This window comes from Adiantum capillus-veneris, chromosome 24 (genome assembly GCF_014529385.1).
Source record: "Adiantum capillus-veneris isolate H3 chromosome 24, ASM1452938v2, whole genome shotgun sequence".
NCBI lineage: Eukaryota > Viridiplantae > Streptophyta > Polypodiopsida > Polypodiales > Pteridaceae > Adiantum > Adiantum capillus-veneris.
In genome coordinates this window covers 70,682,372-70,700,720 of record NC_140954.1, presented here as the reverse complement: position 1 = coordinate 70,700,720, position 18,349 = coordinate 70,682,372, and the positions used below count along the sequence as shown (strand labels likewise).

The 18,349-nt window shown below is 46.1% G+C and overlaps 1 protein-coding gene across 10 annotated transcripts in view; it reads right to left on the bottom strand.

The window, feature by feature from the left end:
* The window catches only part of LOC147426560 (G-protein coupled receptor), a 91,054-nt gene continuing 72,705 nt past the window's right edge, over window positions 1-18,349 (bottom strand). For 3 of the 10 annotated variants that reach the window (XM_086498542.1, XM_086498540.1, XM_086498541.1), the window contains 8 exons: window positions 13,622-13,715; window positions 13,444-13,496; window positions 13,281-13,365; window positions 5,164-5,458; window positions 4,170-4,236; window positions 4,035-4,092; window positions 3,904-3,957; window positions 1-363 (listed from right to left, as the gene is read on the bottom strand). In XM_086498542.1, coding sequence (XP_086354668.1) covers window positions 310-363; window positions 3,904-3,957; window positions 4,035-4,092; window positions 4,170-4,236; window positions 5,164-5,458; window positions 13,281-13,365; window positions 13,444-13,496; window positions 13,622-13,715 — 760 coding nt within the window. In that variant the 3' untranslated portion in view covers window positions 1-309. Of the gene's footprint in view, window positions 364-3,903; window positions 3,958-4,034; window positions 4,093-4,169; window positions 4,237-5,013; window positions 5,459-13,280; window positions 13,366-13,443; window positions 13,497-13,621; window positions 13,716-18,349 lie in introns of those variants that run through there. The other 7 variants (XM_086498544.1, XM_086498545.1, XM_086498543.1 and 4 more) reach the window with 7 other exon arrangements.

Sequence of the window (18,349 nt, the reverse complement as noted above, 5' to 3'; positions counted from 1 at the left end):
TTTAAGCTTTTTAGCAACAAACTTTCTCATATTAGATGCTAAGGCCAACATCTTGGCTTTAACTTACTCTACCCAATTCTTCCAAGCGTTAGGTTATTCATAACATCATTTTTTTTTGTTGGATGAAGCTATGTTAAGTAATCAAAGGAGCTGGTAACGTAGTTATTAAGGTGGATCTCTGTGTGCATAAAGACCCAGGTTCGATACCCAGAGGTATCATCTTTCAATGAAAAAAAATAAAAATAAAGAGTTGGGCTGTTGGCTATCCGCGAAGCCTCAAATTTGGCAACAGATCAACTAGGTAGACGTTCACACCAATGGCACCTCAATAGCAGCCTGAAAAGTGTCCTCCCTTCCCTCAACCTGCACGCCACAAAAAGCTGCTGTAATCATCCAAAATCTTTTGTAGCGGAAAAACCTATTAAACCCATGTGGGATTACTTAACAAGGTAACCTCTCTCTCCCTCTCCTCTCTCTGTCTCACACACACACACACACACACACACACACATTTTTTCCGTGATGTTTAATCATTTTGATTTGGAAAAGGAGATGCACATGGTCAAACAACCAATCAAACAACTAGGTACAGAGGCTAGAAGACCAATTTTGGACATGAACATGAAAAGCCCATAGCAAAGATGGCAAAGTAGCCATGCTAATTGGGTGATGTATGTCACCATGACGATGCCACCCTTCCAAACTCAGGCATTTGCCATAGAAATGACCCTAGCAGTGGTGAGTGAAAATACATTCCCAAGCAAAATGCCTCTCACTAGGAGTACAATTTTTTGACCACCACTTGCACCATAAAAAATGAAGGCATTTCAGGTGGTCCAATTATGCCAGAAACCCTAATAACGAAGCATATCCAAAAGTAGATGAAAATGCTCACAATGACATGCCTTAAAAAACTTTCCAAAGACCCAACTATGAGGGCAAAAATATTCACTAACAACATGAAACCAAGCGGAGGAAAGAAAGGCACAATGGCATGAAATATGAAAGCATAGGAACTTGAGCTACTTTTAGAGACACATGAAAAGGCCATGCTTGCAATTTCTGACAATATACTAATCCATAATCTTGCCAGGGATCCATGGCAACAACCTTGTTGACACTTACCATTGGATAGCCAAGATTCCTAAACATAGCACAAGCACCCACCAGTGTTTCCATCATAGTTACCCGGAACGCAGAACAGGAACGGCGACGGGTCTCCCTGCGGAACAGGGGAACGGCAAGGGGTCCGGAATGGGAACGGCGTGGAACGGGAGGCATTAAAAAACACCCAAATAATGCAATTTTTAGCGTTGTGTTTGAACTTTGAATACAAGTAGTGTTAGAGTCCTTTGACTCTAATACTCACAAAAAACATACCATTCCACCTTATTATGGCTTGATTGCATCATGTGGTGATGCGCGGTCATCGTATGTTCACAACAGACACAATGCATGCTTGAGATAGAGAGCTTGAGAGAGGCTTCACTTCTTGAGACGAAGGGGGGAGAGAGCTTGAAGCCTTGAAAATTGAGGGCAAGCCCAAGAGAGAGAGCTTGAGAGCTTGAGGCCCGAGCGCGAGGGTAGAGGAAGAGAGAGAGAGCCTTGAGGCTTGTTGCATTTGGGAAGGAAAGGGGTGAGGGGGGAGCAATTTATAAGGAAAAACACACACCCAAAATCTGCCCCTTTATGCTTTCTTACCATTGCTGCCGTTCCGACGTTCCGAGACGTTCCGGCCCCGTTTCCTCCTGCCGTTCCGGTATTCCTTGGTCTGTCGGAACGCCTGGCCGTTCGGAGCACCTGCAGGCCAGCCGGAACGCTGTTCCGGCGTTCCAGGCCTTGGTAGGGGCGTTCCCCGGTAACTCTGGTTTCCATCCCCAACACCTTCATCATCGTCAATACTCTCAGCACCAACGTTTTCAGCCTTTGCATCAGTTCAGCTCAACGTTTTGCATCGGATCAGTATAAGCATGCAGTATTCAGCATTCAGCATTTAGCCATTGTATCAACATTTGTGCAAGTACACAAGAATAATCAATAAGCTGAAAATAAATAGTCTTTTGACCAAAAGAGACGAGGGAGAAGATCGACACAGTCTTGGGGACCAGAAGATGGATGCCCCCGCCCCCCCCCCCCCGAGAGAATCTTTATTGAGGGAGAATCCTTTCACAAACACAAGAGCCTGAGAAAACCCCTCCATTCTAGATCTTAGACTCAATGGTCATTTCCTTCCCGTTAAAGAGATTGCAAGGGACGAGCTCTCAATTCCTTTCTTGTCTGTACTTGGAGCAATAAGTTATGCAGACCGTTTCGGATTCCATTTCTGGATCCCTGAGTGTACGCCGAAGACTCCTTGCTCCTCCTCCGCGATGGAGTACCTACGAAAAGCACAGACACAAAAGCAACAACTCGTAAAGTGTATTCACCTGTTTTACCTGTCGCTTCAAGTACGAAAAAGCGACCTCCGTAAGTCGACTTCTCTCTCCAGGCTCTCGTGTGTCTCTGTAAGTAGAATGATGTCTCGACCTCTCATCACCTCCTCAAGTCTCTCTGGGTGTGTCCATAGGTCTCCATTACAATTCCAAACCCTGACATGAATCTCCTCGTGTGTCCCACAGGCAGCGAGTCCCTATGCGATGGTCTTGCCATCAATGATAACCCTACCATCTCGATATACTGCCTTCTTCCCTTCTTTGCGGGCTTGGTGGACTCGAGGCATGCACGCGCGACGGTGATCTTGTTGCATCTTTGTGAGGTCATCAAGATAAATCGGGGGGGCTTCTATCCCTCTCAAGATGACCCTCTTTCTGAGGAAGGAAGTTCGAGACTCCTCGGAGGCGAATTGGAGGATGAGAGCTCTCTTCTTTGGATCTTTGCCGGCTCTCCAAACTTTGGAGAAAGCTCTTCTTCCTTGTATCCCACTTTCTTGCATAAAGCTTTCCCATCGCTCTCGGGTGTAGACCCTTCTTCTTCTTTGATGCCGGTCACTCGCACATTGAGACGGCGAGCTTGTCGCATCTTCTCCTCTTCGATGGTTGTGTGTACGATGAGTACTTCATCTTTTTGGGCTTCCTCTCTTGCTACCTTCTTGATGTTCTTTTTGACCACTTCGACCCATCCTTCTTTGGTGGCCTCTAATTTGTCCTCAATGCTTGCGGTGAGGGCTTTGGTGATCTCCTCCTTGAGGGCTTCCTTAGCCTCCTCCTTAATCTCTCCTTCCTCGGGGGTGAGGGATGTGATGGAAGCATGAAGGAAATCGATTTGTGCCTTCATCTCTTCTTGCTCTTTCTTCCATCTCTCCCTCTCCTTCTCGTTCTCCCGTTCCCTTCTCTCCTTCTCCTCTTTGAGATTTTGGATTTCCGCTCTCATGTCCTCCTCTTCGTTCCATAGCTTGATGAAGGTGGCTTTCTCCTCCTTCCATATCTCTCTCTCCATCCGCCATTCTTTCATGTCCTTCTCCAGTTGTGCAATCCTCTTGTTCGTGAGCATGAAGGTTGTCTTCGTTGTCGGTGTCGGCGTCTTGATGATGGGGGAAGACATGGTTGTCTTCGTAGCTACCCTCTCTTCATATTGTGAAGAAGAGGGGAGAAGGGGAAGAGAGCACTCAAAGTGTGTGTGTGGGTATGTAACCGTGTGTGTGTGTGTGAGAGAGAGAGAGAGATGGCTGCGGGTACGGCAATAAGCTGGGCTGGAGGTAGCGCGCTGGCCTTCTTGGCGTGCAGGGAGCAGCGCACAGGGGGGGGCAGCGCGCAGGAGGGAGCAGCTCGCAGGGGTGGGGCAGTGCGCAGGAGGGAGCAGCGCACAGGGGTGGGGCAGCGCGCAGGAGGGAGCAGCGCACAGGGGTGGGGCAGCGCGCAGGGGAGAGAGAGAGAGAGAGAGAGAGAGAGAGAGAGAGAGAGGTACTTGATCACGGCTGTTACTGATGAGTGGCAAAGTGGGTGCATCATCTGATTTGCACTGCCAAAGACAAAGGTTCTTTTACCATATTCAAACTAGAAATTGCACTTTGATTGGCAGAAGAAACATTGTGATACCTGTTCTTCAAACTTGCATTTGTATGTGATCCCCAACAATATTACTCCAACTAAAATGCTATTGCACAGCAGAAATGTTAGGAGAGGTAAACGGTTTTGTTTACAAAATTGCACTTTTGTATCAGGGTTACCTACATTACAGGTACTACTTCAAGCACCTTGATGCTGGATGATTCAACTCCCTTTTCAGTATCAAGATCTCCTGTAAAATTTATGTACATCTCTTGAAAGCAATAGAAAAGTAATGCTTAAGTAAAGTCATGAAGCATAGAAAAAAGGCCACAGCACAAGCCAATCAATGGTGGAGTTTTGTAAAGCAGAAGAGCTGGGTCTTCGCTTTTTTACTTTGCAAAATACAATCATCCATTTTCCTACAGCCTTTTTCCTGATCATACAAGCATTGATCCATAAAATTTATGTTTGCATTAGGATTTTTTTCTGGCCAACGGCATCAAAATGTTTTAAACTAAGCATAAATGTTTATATGTTCAGAGTAGTGTTTGGTCTGTGCATGGCTTTTGATTTCTTTTATTTTCTTTTGAGTAACATTGGAATGTTAAACAGACTGCTAATGGAAGCAGGTAAAGGATTGAGGAATTATACTTCCTTTCTATAAGGATTAAAAACTAGCCTAGACACATTACTGAAGGACTAGCCTTAATAGGTTAAAGCAATAGTTTCCAAAAAAATTCTGGAAGTTCTCAGAAGATGTTAAGGAGAGAAACTGAAAAAATGGAACAAATGGAAATCGTATATGTATTAGGTAAAACAGACAAGATATAAATGATTTCACAACATCCATGGCCACCTACAATGCTCATCAATAAGGGATCTCAAAAACACTGTACACATTGTACAGAGTTTCTAGTCTTTGGAAGACCTCTGGGTAGAAGCCACACAGGAAGAAAATGGTTAATTACAGAACACTGTTATATGGAACGTAACAGAAGGGCCTGACAAGGGGCATGAGTAGACTCACAGCTCTTACAGAGTATTGTATGCAGCACATGTCGCCAAATGTATGGATTGAGTGCATGATGGCATGCTTATCACATGCAACTCTTCTTGAGACATTCATTCTGAGAAATCAGGAATATTTCCACACACGATGTAACGTTAGCCCACATACTGCAGTGTTTATGGAGGGAAAAATCGATAGGATCATAGCCCTCGATGGGAATCCTTATATTTACTTCATATGGCTGCTCGCTGATTTTTTCACCTGCACTAAAGTAAATGGTAAATGCGAGTCTAGCAATGTCACAATTTATAAGCACAAAACTGGTTTCATTAATAAGACATGCTATAGTAGCATATGCACATTTCCAGTTCACTTCTAGCAAATTGGTTGAGTCTGTCGCTGATATGATGCCCAGAACAGGTCTGTTCACAACACTGACCACCAGACCTTGAGAAGGTTGTACCTGTGTATTTAGAAAGTTACAATGATCAGATAATGTATTGGGTTCAAGCAGACTCCAAAAAGTAAGCAATATTTATGATTCCAAAGTTGCACTGCGTCTGGTGCTTTCAGATGAGAGTGTTAAGGCCTTCCTAATATGCTTCCCATGCGAAAAGGTGCTTAACTATGACCCGTTCCTGACAATCGTCTCTCTACCATCAAAGCACATGATCCAACTCAATGGACCAAAGCCTTCACAAGAAAGGCAATGGTACCTCCCTTGGAGCTCATAATAGTAGTAGTACAACAACACATATAGTTCTCCTTTGATTCCACCTCCTTATGACACATCTGGCATCTTGTGGTGTACCTTCCTATCTGCCTGCCACTCTCAGAGTGTGTGAGGAAGTACGCATTTGGCCAACGGCATGTTTGATACCATGTGAGAGGTGTATGTCCATGTATATGGGCTGTCTAATAAACCAACCTAGAGGAGCGTGTTAAAAATGTTACTGATAGTGTGGCATTCCTAAGCCAGGTGGCTGCAAGGGCCTGATCTTCCATTGTGTCTCTAAATATACAATATCCAACCAAATGGCCTGATTCAGATCTGTACAACTAAGATCAAGGAAAGGGCACGGAAGACTGTAATCGAAAGGGGGGAGTGCATCATGGCATACCAACACTGAGTGTCCCCTCAGCAAGTTGCTTGAGAGACGCGAGTGCCAAGTAGGGAAAAGGCGCCAAGAATAGATGTAAGATAGAAGGTTGGCTAGCATCATGCTCCATTTTGACATCATTGTCTTTATCATTTCTATCATTGTAGCTGGAGATGATTTCATACCATATGAAGAAAGTAATTGCTCAAAACATTGCTTCAATGACCAGTGGAATTCTCCGCAAAGCTATGTAATGCATCCAAATGTCACTGCATACCCTCCGGTGAGTCAGAGATTAACACAATACCATCAGCATATAACCACAATGGAATCCATGTCCCTACCGGCTGGGCACCTTTGTCACCCTCTCTGTCAATGTAATCAGAAAGCTCATCTATATGCATACCAAATAGAGTAGGAGACAATGGACAACCTTATTTCACTCCAATAGTGGAGTGAACTACATCAGATATCCTCTCTGAAGTGCGTACATGTCCTATCACTGATCTGTATAGAGCCATGATCATCCAAATCAACTCAATGGGCACTCCCATCTCCTGTAGTCTGCACATCAATCTGGCTCTAGGCAACATGTCAAATGCTTTGTCGAAATCCACAAAGCTACAATAAATTTGTCTGCCATGTGCCCTACCCTCTTCAATGATGGCTCTGAGTGTCACAATATGGTCAAGAGTGGAGAAGCCTCTTCTAAAACCCACTTGTCCCGCTGCCCATATGCCCTCACTCTTTGCCCATCTACTAACAGGGAATTCCGTACACTTCCACGTTAGCACATGTCAGTGCAAAACGCGGAAATCCATACACTGCCACGCCAACACATGTCAGTGCAAAATTCGGGCATCCATACAGTTGCCACATCAATATGTCAGTGTAAAATGCAGGATTCCGTATAGCTCTATCACGTCATCAATCTTTATGCAATTCTGTGTGGGTGTATGTGTATTGGAGCAACTTCTTCTTCTGCTTCTTCTAGGGTTTAGGCCCCTCGGCCCAGATCTGCAAGTCGACTTCGTTCTTTAGTGGCTTGACACGTCAGCAATTTGTGACACTCCCATTTGGCTGCTCGCCCTTCCTAGCCATGGCCAAGCGCAATTCGCCATTCGCCAGTGGCTCGCCCTCGTCATTCGCCATTCTCCCTTCAAGCTCGCCGTTGCCCTCACCCTCAGCCAGATCGCTTTCGCATTGGCTCGCTCTCGCCTTCGCTCGCCCTCCCCTGCTCGCCCTTCGCCCAGCTGCCTAGCGGCCTCGCCATTCGCCGTTTGCCATTCGATGTTCACCCATCGCCTACGTTAAAACATCTTATTACCATATTACGTGGCCTCTAATTTTTAACTAACCCCTATACAACCCTCTTCAAAAAAAAAAACGCAAAACACTATAATCGTCTCCCTCTCCAAGCGCCCCCTAACGAAATTACTCTGCAACGCACATCATAGAGCTCGGCCCTTTCCCTCCCAAGCCAGCGTCAGACCTCACTCTCAATCTCCACACTCTCTCCTATCGCTCATGGACATACAAGTATTAGATGCTCAAGTTCAGCATCACAAACAACTCAGCCCTACATCCTGTATTCTTGTGCGACTTGGTCACTGAGGTCAAGGTCATACTGTGTCATCAATCAATGTATCCAGGTGTGGATTAGTGCAGCGCATGCTTTTGGGGAATCTATTCACCTGCAGAAAACAGTAATCAATTGTGGTCATCATCTATGCGATGGTTCTCACTCGAAATAAGGAGCAACACCTCCAGTCTGAGCACGAGTCCTGAGCCTCCTCTGGGGACAACAGTGAAAGCAAGTCAGACTACGAGCCTAGTTCAGCAGAATTGTCCACACTGCAGACTCTTCCGATGAAGATTCAGCCCAATCTACAGCGGTTACGCCAAGCAAGGTGACCACTCTCCAGGTGCCTCGTCCCTTTGGTGCCCTCTCTACGGCACCACTGTTTATGGTTTATCACTTGTAGCTGTCAAGTCTATTACTGAAGGATGTTTTCTCCCAGCAGCAATTGATACACCTTGGCCTACATAATCTTGCACAGACTGACCTCTCTCGTAATATTTCCAATGCTAAAGTGAGTGCTTTGTTGATCACTATTCCGAAGCTCAATGGGATGACTCTTACAATGGAGGATGTCAGGTGTGCTATGGGACTAATGAATGCGCCTATACCCTTGTCTACCACCAAAACATTCTCCAATCTCTCCCTTGAGGACACTGCTAGTGCTTGCCAGGAGCTGTTGACACACTCACATGCCCAAAATCAGCAACTCTACTCCATCTTACAATATTACTTCTTACTGTGCGCACCAGACAAAGCAGTCATTCCATCATCCACAATAGTTTGCGATGCACTTTCTTGTCTTTGCCACTTTGTGCCCTACCCTTTCTACCACCTGGTCTTTAAGGCACTGCAAGACAGGGCAAAGCGATTTCGGACACAGAGAAAGGGGAAGGCAAAAAAGTTTAATTGCTATGCGGCTCCCATTATGTATTGGGTGGTTCAAAATATGCAAAACAAAACAGATAGTACTTTTGCTCAACGAGATGATGCCACTGAGCAGCCAAGTGCATCCAAGAAGCCTAAAGGGAAAGGCAATCCACGCAAAAGGGCCAAGGTACTTAAAGATTAAATCGAAGATCTCACAACCTTACCTTTCTCAAAGTCTCATGTTAAAGTCTCTGATAGCAGGGCCGCCGCTCCAAAAACTGTTACAGGGGCCACTTCCCTTGCCACCTCTACCTTTACTCCACCCATTGTCAGTGTCGCAGACACCCAATCACACGTCCCAGTTGCGCCAGCAGTGCCGCCCACTCTTACACGGCTCCTACAATGGCAATGCCACCTAATACTAGTGCAGGGGCACCTAGCTCAGGGCAAGGTGACCCATTTGTCAACTTTTTGGCAGAGGTCGACACACTTCTAGATGCGGATAGAAAGGCACTTCAAACTATTGTAGATGCAGCAATCACTTTGCAAGGTACTCACGGCCTGCATCAAGCAGTATATGACAGTATGCAAAGGGAAGTTCTAAGCCACATTCAGAGATCGATGGACAGGGATGTGTTGATTGCACAAACTTAAGATCGTATGAGAATTCTCAATAGACAGGTGCAAGATCTTAAAGACATGGTCCGAACTTTACACATGCAAGTAAAAGAAGCAAATGATATGGCAACAATTCAGGAACTTCCCTCCGTGGTCAGCCAAGTGTGTCCCTCCTGCGCACAAGCTCATTCCATAGCAGTTTTGCAGCCAGCTCCAAGTCCTGCTAATGTTGCTACAATGGCACTCCAAGACCATGCACTGATAGATGATTCGGTGGGTTCACAGGGCGCCGAGAAGCCATCGACTATGGAGTCTCTGCACCCGGGCTCAGCTTCATCATGGTTTGAAGAACAATCGGTGGCCTCGCTTTCCCAACCACCCTCGTCACATCATGCTCCCTTTTACAGTGGCTTTCCAAGCGTTCTGCCATCAGCTGCTCCACCTTCTCATTCTACTTAGTTTGTTGCTCATGCGGCAACGACCGGTGCACCATACTCGGTGTACCGTCCTCCACCATCTGGCCACTACCCTCTGTTGTATGCCTGGCCTCCATCTCCCTACCCGTCATTCTACCCGTCCCCACCTCCATCATCCGAACACGAGTAGCTAGCCACCTTTGGGCGTCTTCACCCCTCCAATGTACATACCATAGTAGAGCTTCTGCAGAATTTTCAGTACACCTATGTCCGGGATGGTGAGTGGTCTTGTGGCGGGCATGGACTACAATGTCACTTTGCACAAAAAGACAAGACAATTACAGGTGGTCACGATCGTTGGTCGTGGGTTCACAATGGGTGGACTTGACACGTGGCAGGAGTGATGGTCTACAGGACATCGCTGCCAGTCCTTCTCCGCCACAGTTTGGAGATAGGCGGAGCCGGACTGTCAGAGATATTTGAGTATCCATTGGCTGCCCTACAGGTATGGGGACCTTCTGTAGGCCAGGATGGTTGGAGACATATGGAGAGGCCCTTGGTATCTATGATCTCCCGATTGATTAGAGCCAAGGCCTCCGTACCTCACGCGATCATTCGAGCAGAGCTAGCTGCCTCCCCCATGGAGATTGAGGCGCTTACCAGATCAGTGTCCTTTGTGCACAGCCTATGGGATACTACTAGAGACAGATATGCTAGACTGGCCCTTGAGTCTTCCAGACAGTTAGCTCTACAGGGGGACACTTCATGCTGGTATGCACAGATGACTTCATGGTTTCAGACGCATGGCTTCACCATGGACAGGTTGCCCCCTTTCCAGTATTCTCTTCAGGCACCCTCGCTGTCTCTTACACGGGTGGAGATCACTAGACTCATTCGTCAGGACCTGATCCAGCTCGACACCAGGAGGACATGGATAGAGCCGCCTCAGGAGTTGAGCACGAAGATGGCTTTTTATAGAGAGCATCTTCTCCACCTCACAGGAGATGGGTTTGTGATTCGACCCAGCTACATGGACACACATATGTCTCATGGTTTGCGTTGTGCCATTGGTCAGATATGCACATCCTCACATCAGCTCGAGATTGAGACTGGTAGATTCAGAGGGATACCAGCAGACAGCAGGATATGCCGATTATGCCAGAGAGAGCCAGAGACAGAGTTGCACTACATATGTCATTGCACAATGTTCTATGAGATACGGGGGCGTTTCCACTGCTTATACAGAGAGGGTTTTGGTCCTCTATCTAGGGTCATGAGTTATGAGGATCAGAGATGTCTTGGACTATATCTACTTGAGTTACACAGGTGTAGAGACACTTTACTGGGGAGAGCTAGAGAGAGGCAGTCCCAGAGACACATTACAGATTTCTTTTCACTAGATATGGGACAGCCAGAGGAGCAGCCACCACTGCAAAGCTCGTCCCACACTCATTCGACCACTACTGGCACTCTCATCGACCGAGCATTGGAGCTACAGAGATACAGACGACCGCGACTCAGGAGAGGAGCTACACAGCATCGACGGAGACTACAACAGAAGATTCGAGCCATACTCTCTCGACATCCAGAGTGCAGATGAGGATGGATCCTCACCATTTCTTCCATCTTTGTTTCACACACTGTTACATCCAGTTTACCGGGTACCTATTGTATCAGCTGCTACACCCACGTAGTTTTAGATTGTAGTAGTAGTAGTAGTATTTTGTTCCACTTCTAGTTCTTTTCTAGTTCTTTTGTACCCAGACATGGTATTAGATTCACTATTTTGTAGCTGATTGGTCTCATAGGTCATTTTGGCCTTTTGAAGACGTTAATATAACATTTCATTTCATTTCATTTCTCTCTTCCTCTACCCTCGCGCTCGGGTCTCAAGCTCTCAAGCTCTCTCTCTTGGGCTTGCCCTCAATTTTCAAGGCTTCAAGCTCTCTCTCCCTTCATCTCAAGAAGTGAAGCCTCTCTCAAGCTCTCTATCTCAAGCATGCATTGTGTCTGTTGTGAATGTACTATAACCGCGCATCACCACACGATGCAATCAAGCCATAATAAGGTGGAATGGTATGTTTTTTGTGAGTATTAGAGTCAAAGGACTCTAACACTACTTGTATTCAAAGTTCAAACACATAACGCTAAAAATTAGAGTCAAAGGACTCTAACACTACTTGTATTCAAAGTTCAAACACATAACGCTAAAAATTGCATTATTTGGGTGTTTTTTAATGCCTCCTGTTCCGCGCCGTTCCCATTCCGGACCCCTTGTCGTTCCCCCGTTCTGCAGGGAGGCCCGTCGCCGTTCCCGTTCCGCGTTCCGGGTAACTATGCTCGACACCTCCATTGCACCTGTGAATCCTGGGCTGGAGCTGAGTGTGCTGCCACGCTAGAGTCTGTATCAGTTCTTTGAGATAGTCGAGTCATATGTTCTGGTCTGCTGTTGTGTCTTTGTGAGATCAGTTGATGTCTATTGTTTCCTTTCTTTTCAGTCTGTTTGAGTGAGATTGTCACGCACATTGCACTGAGGACCACCCACTATAGAGAGCACGACACATTATCCGCGCTACAAGTCCCCAAGTCTGTCAGATATCCCCCACACCCATTGTGCTCCTCATCCTACGAACACCTGGCCAATCCCATATCATTGACATCCAATTCTCTCAACATTTTGTCTGAGGTATCGCAGAAAGCTGGCCTGTCCTAGCATTAAAGTCTCCCAAAAGAATGACATCTCCATCCCTAGAGAACTCTCGTATGTCCTCATTCAATATACCATGTAGGGTGACTTCATCTTGGGCGATACATAATGAGATGTGCTGGGGGCAAAATAGCATATTGCAATGTAGAGTGGCCTCCCTGTCTCCGCTCTCACTCTGACCCACATATATCTGGCTTCTCATCTCTCCGAACAATACGAATAAGGGGTTGACGCTCCTCCCTCAGTAGAACTACCACACCTCCGGACCCACGTCCTCGACGCGTTGATCTCACATCTTGTCTACAAGTAGTCTCCCAATGGTATCCCGTCACTCTAGGTAATGTGCCACCAGGAGTGTGATGCGTCTCAGAGTAAAAAATAATGTCTCTTCCCTTGAAGCTATCCTCAAATGCGCCTACATCTAGCTTCATTGACCCAATTCCATTCTGCCATTTTAAGGTTGGTCCTGTAGGTCTCGCACTGTCATGCGGTGTGTCTTTCCAAAACCACTACTCTCCCTCCCCTGTAGAAATCAGTTTTCGCTTTCTCCCTTGCTGCCTTGATCTCTGGCATCAGCTCTTGCATGTGTGCTACTTGTGAAATCATCACCTAAAAGTATCCCAGTTTGCTTGAGTGTTGGTCTCTTCTTCAGGAATTCCTTCCTAGCTTCCAACGTAGGGAAACATACAATGAGTGTAGTCAATCATAAGCGTGAGCTATAGAAAGCATCAACCATTTACATTCATCATTTTGAGAGAGAGAGAGAGAGAGAGAGAGAGAGAGAGAGAGAGAGAGAGAGAGAGAGGAGAGGTCAATCAGAAGCGACCCAAGCGTGAGTAATAGAGAGAGAAGTCAATTGTAAGCAACCCAAGTGTGAGCCATAGAAAGCATCAACCATTTGCATAGGTCATTCTTGTTAAAAAATCTGACTAGATCAAACCTCTAATGCTATGAGCAGTCTGTACTATTAGCATCAGTTACTCAGTTATACTTGCCTGAATGTCAAGTTTTTCAAGATTGCCTGGAAAGTCAGCTGTACTTGTTACATAAAGAGAGACGCTCTTTTGACTGCTCTCAAAACTGTACCAAACAAACAATTCACTTATAATGACTCCTCAAATCCATAGGGAATATGAAACAGACCTTATTCAAAATTACCCAGAAGAGTGAAAGGACTTGCGGTACTCCTTTTGTGTAATGCCATTTTTTACCTGCAATTTCACAGCTTTGCAATGTATAAGTTTCACTCACAAGGACTTAGCAGGCCTTCTAGACAGAATCACAATAGGTAACATATTTGAAGCCTTTGTAATGCGGTTCGCCCATGAGAACTTACCACCTCGGATCCTTTTTGCTGCAATCCCATGGAAAATTCTGGAAATATGCGTGAACCCTGATTACTGCAATCCAATGCAGCTAGTACCTTTGCCCTGCTTAGAATAAGGTTACCAAGCAACAAAATTGGGCTTGAAACATTTTATCAAGTAAAGTTCCTTGCATTTGAGAAATGGCCTACACGACGATAAATAACTGTTTTGGTGCAAAAGTAAAAAGGTTATATGACTCTGTACAAAGGGCCCCTAGAGATGCCTCAGAAGCCTGTCCCCATGAAGCTGTACAATGCTGAGGTGTTATCTATAAACAATTTATACACAATGGCATGCAAGATGATTGTGCCATATAATCCTGCCCTGAAAAAGCGTTGAGAATGCCAATGTAAACCGTTGTCAGCTCAAAAGGGCATGACAGCGCTCCGCTGCGTCGGAAGAGCATGCTGAAGTGTCCCATTGAATGTGAAGTGTGTGCAGAAGCTCTGACCGTATGCGGGTGAGTTTGTTAGCTGAGGTGGAAGGCTCCTTTTGAGAACATGCATACATCTAACCTTTAGATTATCCAGAGGGCAATAGCACATATGGTGGAGAGGATATTTCCCATGGATGCAAATCGAAAGCATGAATAGTATCAGTGCCACGTCTGTAGCCCAACTCTGTCAGCAAGAAAACTGGATCATCGCCTTTCCACTCATAAGGTGAGATCGAGAAAACTAAAATATCTACCAAGCTGCACCCAATGTCACTTATCCAGACTAAAGGCTCACTCTGCAGAATAGAGCACATCTCACCCACCGAATCATATGAACTTGACAGAAAACCCAGAGACAGTGTCATATAATCCCCTGCAAGGTTGATCATAGCACTAACCAACCCAAGTCTGGAATGGTGGCCCAGTTTGAGCTACCATCCACATGAAATATGACAAAGATCCTAGGCGACAGCCCACATCTAGCGAATGACAGAGTATACCTATACTCTTTTCCCGGGTGTAGGAGAAGAATGTGCAGACCAATGCTTGCAGTATACTCGATCATAGTGGTCTCGTACGATGATGTGCGGTACTAAACGAACTAAAAAAAATTATGATATACGATGACATTATGTACATTCAAAAAAAAAAAAAAAAAACAAATAATTCTTAAGTCTAAGGCCTAGGCCCTTGGGTTTAAACTTTACGCTTATAGGAACTTGACATTTGTACAAAATACAATTTACAATACTACAATGTAAAGAGTCAAGACTCAAGAGAATGAGCATTACATAAACCAAAATGATAAGTAGAGAGTCAAGATGATACAAAAAAGTGGGGGACCAAGGGGTTTCAAAGTACTCAAAAAGTGGCACACCATAATGGAGAGACTAGAATAAAGTAACAAGTCTAAGGGCTTCTAGTCACTAGTGCTCTCATCATCTTCCTCATCTTCCTCTTCCGAGCTATGCTCATCAACATCATCCTCTTCCTCACAAGAGTCGAAGGATGAAGGCTCATTATCTCCATCACTAATGAGATTGCCTTCATCATCATACTTTTGCTCACTAGGCTCTCTATCCTCCATAGTGATGGCGTACAGGACGATTTCGTACGTTTCGTACCGTACCGTACGACTCGTACATTCTGTACATGACTCGTCTTTTTTTTTTTTGGTGGGTGATTTGTGGGGTGGGATTGTTTTGCAATTTTGACTATATTTGACCAAGAGCCCAATGGTTGCATTGGCTCAAACAACCATGACCAATGTGCGGCGAGGCTTGGGTAGCAGATCTACCATGGCCACCACCACTTTGAAGATCATGATTCTTCTTTTTTCGGACATTGCCGTTTCCAATGTCCATGGACAGATCTTTCATGTTTTAACTTGTAAGACTTAAGTTGTGTAGCAGGGCTACAGTGTCACCGGCATGGAACAAGCAGTTAGTTGCGGTTGAGCTTGACTTCACACTAGGTGGACTCTCGCCTGGGCACTGACACGTGGCAAGTGTTACGGATAGTGGTCTAGTGGATGCCGTGGCCAGATCACCACCACCTCAGTTAGGAGATAGGCTTAGCTGGATTGGGATACCTGCCAGTTGTTGGTGGCTCTTTAGGAGATACATATGAGTGGTTGGTTCCAGTGGTGGGTACGCATCATCATCTACTTTTGTGTGGTCAGTCATCTAGAGTCTCTCATCTGGAGTTGTACATAGCATGTCTACACCATCCCTGCATAGTTGAGTCTTGACACCCCCACAATACCTATGAGATCTGGGCTGGAGTTGAGAGTGCTGCCATGCCAGAGTCTGTTTCGGTTTCTTTGAGTTTGTCGATGTTCATGCAGTTCATGTTCAGGTTCTGTTGAGTCGTACTATTGTTGCTCTGTTGTTCTTTGTCTTCAGTGTGTGCATTCTGTGGAGTGAGATATCACGCACATTGCGCTGAGGAGCACACACTATAGAGGGCACGACACATTATCTCCGCTACAGGTGCTCTCATTTTTGGCACGCCCGGTGGGACCTCAACTGAAGTTTCACTCCACTGTGTTTACAGGTCGAGGAGCTAGCTCGTTTAAGCTCTCGCCTGTGTTGGTCTGGACTAGAGTAGTCCAGCTTGGTCTAGTCACTCGTCTTGATCTAAGTCTCTCGTCCTGGTCTAGTAGTCTCTAGGCTAGGTCTAGTCCTCTCCCGTCCAGGTCTAGCCAAGAGGTCTAGTCACTCGCCATGGTCTAGTGGAGTCTGGACCAATGTCAGGAAGTAAAGATCTTCGTGCTCAAAGCTTGGGAGGCTTTTGGTTACTGCATGACAAATACAAGGCAGTCAAAAGAGCGACAAAGACCACTATTAAGTCCTTTGAAGTACTACGACAAGAAGCGTCAACCCTTCGTGCCAAGCAAAAGTCCACCAACCCCATTATCCCTACCTTCCCCCTCAAACAGTTCTACACCTCCCCCGTCACCCCCATCAATAAACTTCTCATCACCTCTGTTACAACAAGCTCCATTGCAAACAGCTCCTGCACATACAACCATGGAGGAGCTCACAAGCATTCTAGCTACGGTGAATATTAAGTTTTCTACTTTCAAGGGTCTCTCCACAGAGGATGCTGACGACCATGCCCGGAGGTTTGTTTCTCTCTGCACAGGTCGTGGTCTCAACAGAGAAGATGCCTACTTAGTACTCTTTCCATCCACCTTGGATGTGCAGAGAACCACTTTACAACTTGGGCCATGTTACGACGACAGTTCTGTGAAGCTTTCAGGCCAAGGGACTTCCAAGAGAAGGTTTTGGATGAGTTAGCCAATCTGATGCTCCAACCAAATGAGACTTTTGAAGCAACTCATGACCAAAACCAAGTCTCTGGTCGCTAAGCTTCCTCAGCAACCAGGTGAATTTATCGTTAAGAAATGGGTGGAGAAGGCTCTTCCCAAAACCTCTCAGTAATAATTCAGAGAAAATCTCCAACCTGACGCCAACCTGCAGGAGGTTGTTGCGGCTGCTACTAGGATAGGAGCTAGGAAGCTGTTCACCGACTCCTCTCAAGTAGAGATCCCCTCAGTGTCTTTGGAAAGTCCTTCTGATCCGTTAACTTCTTTACGCAGGGAACTGGAATCCCTAAAGTTACAACGAGCTCTTCAAGAGGAGAGGTCCTTCTCTCTTAGGCAAGAGAAGTCTCCACATCACAAGGCATTAGAACAGATCAAGCCCGAGCTAGAAGAGCTCAAGTCTCAACAAGAGACTAAGGCTATGGTTTGGTGTAGCTCATGCCGCTTTTTAGAGCACCCTCCACATAAATGCCCCCTTCGGATTTATTGCCACTTCTCTGAAAAGTCTGGACACGGAGGACAAGGATTGCTACTACCTCAAGGGATTGCGACAAATACAACAAAGTCTTGGTCCTTCTCTCCAACAAGGACTCACACCAACATCCAACATGGTTTCCCCCTATGGCCATCCAAACCACATGCCACCTTTGTTGACAGCCCCTCCTATGCAAGGTATGCAGAGCACTTTTCCCTCTCCAAGATTTTATCATACCATGCTCCCTCATCACCTCAAAGCTTCTCTGCCTCCACCTCCAACTCCATGCACCAGGAGCAAGGATCACCTCGCCCTTTGACTCGATCAATGAATCGGCCCATTTTGTGCTACAGATGCGAACAATATAGTCATTACCAAAGCAAATGCCCCCTGCCCGAAGGGTCCCCTCCCTAGCGTCATTGCCCTAAAACGAAGCATAGCTACAGTAAGGATTGCCCTAAACTTCGTGCATCCATAGCTTCGAACCCAAGTCAAAGCCAGAATGAGTTTACCTTTCCCAAGCTCAATCTGATAGCAGTTAGCACCATTTCTCAACCGCCCCCTTTTGCCCATGTGGTTACCCATCAAAATAAGTTGCAGTTGGTAGAGGAACCAACGGGCGTCCTCACTCGGGCCAGAGAGCCACTCTCGGTCTTAGCATTCCAACAAGTGCAACTCCCCCACACATTCTCACAACAATGCATACCCTGCCTTCAGTTGTTGACAAGCCATCACCCAATGACAAGCAAGACTCCAAATCTCTGCTCTCCGATATTGATGAAGCTTTCTTGGAAGCAATTTTCGATCTACAGGAGATCAAGGTACCAGAGAAACGAATTGGCATGATATGACAGCATCAGGCGCTCGTTGTTGCTGCCGTGTCCCCCCTCTCGCCATTGCCCCCCCCCCAACCCTCGCGCGCCCTTTGCCTTCAACTGCTGCGCGCAACCCCCCAACGC